The sequence below is a fragment of the Phalacrocorax carbo genome, chromosome 6, assembly GCF_963921805.1.
Source record: "Phalacrocorax carbo chromosome 6, bPhaCar2.1, whole genome shotgun sequence".
NCBI lineage: Eukaryota > Metazoa > Chordata > Aves > Suliformes > Phalacrocoracidae > Phalacrocorax > Phalacrocorax carbo.
Genome location: NC_087518.1, coordinates 4,968,671 through 4,977,222, shown reverse-complemented (window position 1 = coordinate 4,977,222; position 8,552 = coordinate 4,968,671). Strand labels below are relative to the sequence as shown.

At 41.3% G+C, this 8,552-nt stretch overlaps 1 protein-coding gene across 2 annotated transcripts in view; it reads right to left on the bottom strand.

Annotated features, from left to right (window-relative positions):
- Positions 1 to 5,617: 5,617 nt before the first annotated feature.
- Positions 5,618 to 8,552, bottom strand: part of PDZRN3 (PDZ domain containing ring finger 3) — a 148,215-nt gene continuing 145,280 nt past the window's right edge. For both annotated transcript variants that reach the window (XM_064453451.1, XM_064453452.1), the window contains one exon: positions 5,618 to 8,044. In XM_064453451.1, coding sequence (XP_064309521.1) covers positions 6,494 to 8,044 — 1,551 coding nt within the window. In that variant the 3' untranslated portion in view covers positions 5,618 to 6,493. The remainder of the gene's footprint in view (positions 8,045 to 8,552) is intronic.

Sequence of the window (8,552 nt, the reverse complement as noted above, 5' to 3'; positions counted from 1 at the left end):
CCCAGCCTGGCTGTGACACCTGGGAGGCCTGCACTCCAATATGATAAAGTATTTTCTTTGAGAGAAGGTCACCAAAAGTTCACTTTTACAGAGAAGTTCTTATTCTCAGTTAATGGGGCTCCCTGTTGCATGGTCCTGCAGTTGCTTAACATAAAAAGGATGGATTGTCAAAGAAATTACCTTTAAAGTTCCTCCCTGGCAAACGTATCTGAAAGGACAGACCAAGTGATCTCTCCTGGCCAGGCTGAGTGGTCCATGACCCAGCCACCCCAGCTATCATGCCCTTTTGCACTTCTGCACTTTAGGGTTTGTCAGCATTTTGATTTCGACCCCTTGGTTCTGGGCAAGTGCTGTTCTTCAGGGTTGTTCTTTTATAATAGAATATCCTACCTGGGTTTCAGAGCAAGCCATTTAATCTTTTTATGCCACGGAAATGAAGACATTTCCAGTCCTTAGGGGATTTTTCGAGTCCCAACACAGCAGATTTATAATTTAACATGAAATAGTATGTGCTTATATCATATGTGAGATGGACTAGGTCCTTTTTTGGTCCTTAAGAACAAAACACAAAACCAAAACATAGAAGCAGAGCCAGACTTAGCTTTTTTGTGTGTGCATTACGTATGTAATTTCCTGCATATGTAATTGATTCCTAGTCATCGCTGGGCCCAGATCCAGCTGAAAGACTGTAGGGATTATTCTTTCTGGTCCCTTTCTGACTTAGCTGACTCATTTTTCCCGGAAAGGGGAGGGATGGGAATAGGGTGCGAGAAGCTCGTGACCCAAGGCCAACATCATCTGCTCAGGGAAATAAGTATGGGCTGTTTGGGCTCGCTTTACCTTGATTTTTCACGTATGCACAGAGGTGCTTGAAGAAGGTATTGGAGAAATTTAGATATCTTTCAAAAATTACTTTGTTTTTGCACAGAAGGAAAAAGTAGGAATATCAGCCCAGATTTTTATTTGGGCTTTGACTCCAGTGGAGATATGCTGATTTTTATAATACTGGCATTATATTTTTGTAAACTCAAAGGCTAATTGGAGCATTGGTACGAGGTTGTTATTTTCATTAATAATTGCTTTGATTAAATCTCCTCTAAGAAACATTCTGTGTCTCAGAAGGTGACACAGTTTTTCATAGGAAACTGGTAGAACTTTGTTCCCATTTTGGACTTGATAAGTAAAGAGCGTTGCGATTATGCTCTTAGATCCATGATGCTGATGTACTAATTTAGGTAACAGAATGTGGATGAAGCTTTAATTCCCAATATTCAAACTGGGCAGATTGAATCCAGTAGAGTAGACATGTAGCTTTTCAATTTATTTTCGTTTTGTTTTTTCTAGCCAGTTTTCAGAGTAGGCAATTATGCTACAGAAATGAGGATGTTTCCAGTGTTTTGGGCATTTTGGGATTCTAGCAAGAAGATTTAGGACCCAACTGAGAGGAGGAGTTGACACAAGAACCCTTCTGAGCCGTGCATGACAAATTGTGAACCTGGCCATTAGAGGGATTATGGTCAGTCCTGCAACAGAAATAGTTGTATAATTTATTTTGCAGTTTGAGCTCTGACACAGATCTTGAGCTTCTGGAGGGATACAGCTTGGGGTGGCAGTATGTTAGCAGGGCTGCAGGGTGATTAATATATATTTTTTTTTAAAGCAGCAACCATGAGAAGGCACGTGGAAGTATGGTTAGCAGCAGGAAATCAAGTTCTATTCTGATATGCATAGCTGTGATGGCCCTTCCCTTCATTTCCTTCACTAGGATAATTAAGTAGGATATTTTTCAAATTTTCTGAGATAAATTGGAGTCTTTCAGATCACATAAGTGGGCTTTATGTCAGGCCTGTGTATTAAAGCCGTAATGTTTGAGTGTGAAATCAGTCCAGCTAACCCTTAAATGTGACTCCCCTCTTTATTTTTTTTCATGTGCAATATATCCCACTGTCTCGACCATCATCAGTCTCTCCAGTGGCCAATCTTGTGTCTCAAATGACATGAACTGGGAGTGAGCAGCTTTCCCCACAGAAGCCCCTGAAGCCAGTACTGCTTTGTGTCATGACAGACACTTAAGAGAAAAGAGGCGTTAATTCTGCATGTCTGCATTTGAGCAGTGAACACATCTTCATAAACCCTGTATAGCTGAGAAGCTGTACTCGTGTAAGAAAGCCACCACCCTTCCAGATTAACTCTGCTGGAAGCTCACCAAAGCTGTTCTGTTGGAGAAATGGAGCTGCTGGGATGAAACCCCCAGCAGAATCTTTGCTATTTAGTTGCATTAAAGAATTTATATTTAATAAAACTGGGGCCTCGGGATGGGGGTACAGCATCTGCTGTGACAGTTTCTGTCTTACTTTTGGGTTTGTTTGAGTTTTCCCTCTAATTTGTTTATGTTCCAATAAATCCTTAATACAACAACTGCCTTAAAAACCATTGAAAATAGAACAAAAAGAGGAGTTTAAATTGCTTATGGCTTGCTTGGTATGGCTTCCAGGCATTTGAGCAATTTTGCTAACAAGTATCCTGTAACCTATTTCCAAAGGCCACTAGCAGATAATTATATTTGGTTAATTTACATACTTTCAGTTTATAATCCTAATTAGTTCTCCAACCAGTAGTCCCTAGGCAATATGTAGTCTTACCTCATTTTATTTGCCATCCCTAATGTGCAAGATCTCTTCTCTAATTTACAAAAAAATGCTGTTAGGTTTGGTTCAGGGCTTTCCCATTTCAGTGCACATCTAAACTGGGTGATTCCACGCGGATTTAAACCCTATTTGCACAAATAAGTATTTTACATTTTTATAGATCTTATGTCTGGGAGAGGTTCTGCAGTTTAGGGAAACTGACCCCAGTTTGACACAGAGCCTATTTTTATTGTAAAGAGTCAGGCCCAAAACTGCACCAACCCATATCTAGGGTGTCCTGTTGATGCCTTTGGTTCACTGCAGGGCTTGTGCTCGCCTAGGCAGGGTCTGAGGTGTTGGTCTGTAATCCTGTGCTCCTGCTACCGTGGCAAAAGTGGAGACAGGGTGTGGGGCAGTCAGAACAGGTAACAGCTGCATGAGAGCCCCCAGGGAGCTGCTCACATGGGCTCTGTAAGAGGCTCTGGTAAAACCTCTCAGGCTGCTTGGCAATTCATTGCTTCCCTTTTGTATATTTAGCATCTCTCCCTACGTAGGTACTATTTGGGGCCCAGTTATCACCCAGGCTTGAGATTACACTCAGTAAAGTGGCTGAGGAGGAAGGGAAAAGGAGGATGGAAACCAAGATTTATACTTTCAGGTGAGCAACACTCCCTTTAGCTCCTTCCAGGTTTAAATGAACTTCAAAAACCACTTGGAATGAGCCTCCCCAACAGAAGGAGCACATCTCTCGGTGCTGATCCCTGCAGGAGTCTGAGTAACTGGGGTTGAAGCTGAGTGTCCAGCCAGGGTCAGCCCAGCACACTGAGTCAGCATCTTGCTGGGGGACCCGACCCCGTGCCCGCGCTGTGAGGATGGCTCTGTTGCTCTGCAGGGTGTGCAGCAGTTGGTGGAGGGCCTTGGCTTTCAGGTAAAGCCTGTAGTAAGACAGAGAGGAGACGCAATCTCCGCTGTTGCATGGAGATCTCTTGCGTGAGATGTCCTGTGGGCAACTAGAACAACAATTTCAGTTATCTTTTAAGCACTAGGATATGTACTATAATGCAATTTTTAGAAAAGCTCTTGGAAGAAATTTTTCCTCTTAGGCATCAAAGGCTGCTTTCTAGTCTGATTCATTTTACTGTAACGAGGTCAGGTTTGGACTAACATTATGGTAATTTCAATGTTTCTTTGCAAGCAATAAAAAACCCCCAAATCTCCTGTTTCAACACCACATTAAGTACTTCGATAAGGCAATGAAAAAGGGTGTGTGATAAGATAACTGAGAAAGTAAAAGGAAAATCTGCAGTTTGCAAAGCTTTTGCCCAGATTTCCCAGACAACCAACAGATTCTGTGAACTGATGCTAGAGGTGATTTCTAACTGACCAAAATAAAATGTTAAGTGAGGAAAAACTCAAAGGTGTGAGAATAATTCTTGGCCAATAATTTTATTTCAACATCGTAACGAATGTAAATTTTATACTGTTGATGCTTCGGTGTAATTTCTACACATCACACTTGAATTCCCAAACACGTTTCTGCGTGTTACACGCATGCAATGCTCAGCACTTCTATAACTGATGCCTAAAGGAACCATTACCTGTTAAGTTATTCCAAAGGAGCCTATTTTTATGAGGAACACCTTGATGATAGTTCTTCCTCCTTACAGCATTTCAGGTCTTACTTTAGTATTTGCAGGTAGACTAAAGATGCTTTAACTGCCTTTTCATGCCGGTTTAAGGATTGCAATTCCACACTAATAGCTCTGCCTGTGCACCTGAATTTCTGAACTTCAGGAAAGGCGGTATTTTGCTGTGGCTCTCACACCCACAACTGGGCTGGACAGAACCTGAACTCAGAGTAAAGCAGATTTGAGACAGAGATAGCAAGCGTCTTATGTTGAAGGCAGTGTGTTGCAAAAATCATATATTTTTCCTACTTGTGTGTCAGGTGAAATCCTGGCTCTAACAAAGTCAATAGAAAATCCTTCATAGACTACAGTAGGACTAGTACTTTATCCCAAAGGAAAATATTGCTTGAAGATAAATTTAGAGGCTTATTGACATGAATGCCAGATTTCAAGGGGCAGTGACAATTTACATGGGCTGAAGATACATTTTCGGGTATGTAAAAGAGTTTACCGTGGAACATGGTAGACATACATTCAATGCTAATTCAGTGCTAGTCCACAAAGGGAGTGGGGAAGAAACCTGAACAAATCTATTGTTAGCTTCTTGCTAATAGGCAAAATAGGCACTAAGAAGCTGTTAATCTCTTCCCTTCCAACTTTTCACTTCTATCGTTAAGAAAATTTTTGTTCTGTATAGTTACGACACAAGAGTCTAAAAGAAAAACTTAGAAGGGTTTGGGAGCAGGTTTTCTGTGCAGCGAGGGAAAAGGGGAGAGGACGGAAAATCTGGGAGCTATTTGTAAGGAGTCTACCTTACTTAATCCAGCAGAATATTCCAATTTATATCTGAATTCTTAATTAGAAATAGAAAACAAGGAGTGTGATACCACTTTGACACTTATCTTTTTGTCTTTTTCACCATCTCTTTTAATGTATGTGTTTATTTGCTTTAATTTCTATATGCTTTAATTTATGTATTGTCTGTTTTTAATGCAAACCCTCACTGACATTTGTAGGTGGCTTTTATAACCCATTAATAAACCACAAAACAAAGCAAAACAGGAGAGTAGAAGTCCTATTTCTTTCTCACTTCCAGGTCATCTTAAATGCCTTGTGAGTTGAAGATATGCATTGCTTGACTTCTACTCTTGATATTCCTTGTACTTTTCTCTTGCCTCTTCTCTCCATCTCCCCTTCCCTCAAGAAAACCTCAATCTGAATTCCCCCCAAAGTCAGGATGCAGATTATTCTGTTAGGTTTGACCCTGGTAGCCTGTCCAGGCACTTCTGCAGCACAGGAGCTACGCTTGAGGAAAGAATACTCTGTGTGGTGAAACCGGAAGGGAGGCAAAAGAATTTAAAATAGTTTGAAATATAAAACAATAATTTATTTTACTTCATTTTACTTGTTAACGTTTGTAGCTAATGATGATTTCATGAAACTGCTTTTATAATTCAATACATTCAAATCTATAAAGCAAACAGTTACTACCATGGGCTTTTCAAATTCCACAAACTGTCTTATATAAACAAATTAGCTGTACATGCACATTTTTTCAATAGGTTGCAACATTTGCAAACATGCTTTAAAATCCTTTAAAGCTGCAGTATAGTGTATTTCGCTTCAGGCTTTTCAGATGAAACCTATATACTTTCTTCAGAAACCTTAAAGAAACGTTTAAATGTTGAGCGTAAGTCTAAAAACTGCTGTTTGATAATTGTTAAATATTACAAAAGAATGACTCTAGTCCTCAGATTAAACCTTTAGCTAAATACTGATAAACAGAACTCTGTGTAGAAGTGAACAACAGCAAAATACTATCACAAAATATGGTTTCACAAAAAATACATATGTGCAGTTGCTTTTGTGGGTTTTTGCATTTTTTTTTAAGGTAAAGAAAAGCATGGATACCTTTTAATATGAATATAGTTTAAGCAAATTACCTGTGTTAAGTATGGTTAATACAATTCTGATATTTAAACACTTCATGTAAAAGGTAACAAGTAAAAAAGTACAATCAGTATTCCAAAAAGCACTGCTAATATTGCCTTTGAAGGAGATGGGCAAGCTTCCTCTCCACTTCACAATGGAGATCCTGGCACCCACAGTTGTAGAGTTCAGTATTTGAACTATAAACTCGATGACTGTATCTTATATACAAAAATCTTGCCACATTGAACGAGGCATTGATTTCTACCCCAATGGTAGTGGTTTATATACATAATTTAGCACTGGGGATTATACAGTAGTCACTGACAGGAAGGAATTGTACACCCGTGTGCCATCTGGTGACTTTGTTCCGTGGGTTAGCAGTTCTTGGATTGTCATCCAATTGTCAAATATTTTTTTATTTCTCTTCTTCATCATTTTTTTGTGGCTCAGTTCAATGATATTCATCTCTTTCTTTTCTTCTGCACCTTGCTGTTCCTTTAAGCAATCTAACCTGCTCTGCATCATAAACTCACGCCGCCTCCTCTGCTCCTTTGCTTTCACTAAATGCTGCTTCCGCTCTTCCTTGCTCCAGTAACGGCCCATCTTCATTTCACTTATGGCATCATCGTCGGTAGTCATACCACTGCGCTCCTCCTTAATCTTTATGGCACGTTCTCTCAGCAGCCTGTCCCTGACTGGCCTCTTCGTAATGTAGCGGGTCCCATCGCTTCTGACCTTGACTTTCCACTCCATCCTCGGTTCGCTCTGGCTTGAATTAAAGTCTTTGCACATACTCACCAGACTCATTTGGCTCTGGGCGTACTCCACCGCTGATTTCTGTTGGATCAGCTGCATGTAGCTCTGATAGTGCTGTGCGTGGGCAGGAATATGAGCATGCTTATATGGAGAGTGATGGTATGGGGAGATGTAGGAGCCGGAAGGTTTTTGACCATGAGTAGGGCTTTTGCTTCCGTCGCTGGCTTTTCTCTCCTTGCTTTCCAGCTGCTTGCCAAGGTCGGGATCTTTAGCAGAGGCATGGCATTTACCAGTGCTGGATTCATGGCTTTCTGAGCTAGCAAATAAATTCTTTTGGGAGACATTATATGCCACTGCCCCCTCATTACCTTGACAGTTAATGCCTTCTGCAGTTCTGCGCAGCGAATTGTCAGGGGAAATCTCCAGCGTGAGTGGCGTGCTTCGGCAGCTTTCGCCTGTGTTATATGCGCTCGAGCTATCCTTGTCAGACTTCTCAGGGAGCTCTGTAATGTCTGAGAGCTCGTGCCTGCGAACATCGATGCTTGTGTTGTAGTTGCGGAACCCGCTGTTATGTAGCATCCAGGGCTCCCGGTACTGATCTTTCAGCTGCTGCATTTTATGAGCTCTCACAATATTCAGGCACTCTAGCTCGATATTGCGTAGCTCCTCATTCAGCATCTCCAGCTCTCTGTCGACACTTTCTTGGTCGCTTTTGCTCATATCCAGCGTGCTGTTATGATAATACAGACTGTAAGGGTTGGCAGACTTCACCTGGCACTTCAGTTCCAGCAGTTCTCGGAATCGCTCACATTCATCTACGGGGATACCAAGGAAGTCGACGTCCGTGCAATCGGCTGAGATAAATGATTCATTGCTGAACTGCATATCGCCGCTTCCTAGGGTGTCGTGACTGTAAGTCAGCTTCTTCTGGCTCCCTAAAGTGTTGGAGGAGGTGGTGTGATCATCTGCGTTGTTTTCCTGCTCGGAGCTCTCGTCGTTGCGAGTGCTGTCGTCTGTGCGCCCCACGCCACTGTCCTTCTCATGCTGGTTCGATAAAATAGTGGCTGTATCTGTGGTACCTCCATCCTCCTCGTGCTTCTTCTAACAGCAAAAATGAAAAGACAGAAAGAAATTATTATAAGGACATAAAATATTTCAGAGTGCTGATCTTTTAATAGTTTTCTTAATCGGTCACCTGTTACACATGCTGCATCTTTGTCTTTTACTTCTATGGCAAGAATGTTATTAAGAACTCACAGAAGTGGTGTCTGAAAACACAGTGTGCTGTGGGTGACCTTTTCAGAAGAACCTGAGATCGGCTTTTCAGTTATATACCAACAGTGGCAGAAGTCATGCCTCTCAAATTTTCTTCTCCCCCTTTGGTGCACAGAAGTATCCAGTTCTACTGTGGTGCCAAAGTGAGAATATGCCCCTTCAAAAATGTGGCTCCAACAGAAGATGCAGAGTTGTAGAAAACTCCAGAAAAAAACCCACTCGAGACAAAAATTGAAAATCTGTTCATGAACTTGTATGATTGCATTAATCATGGCAGAATAACGGTGAATACAGGCCCAAATCTGTGGCCCTCCATAAACTCTGCTATGTAAAA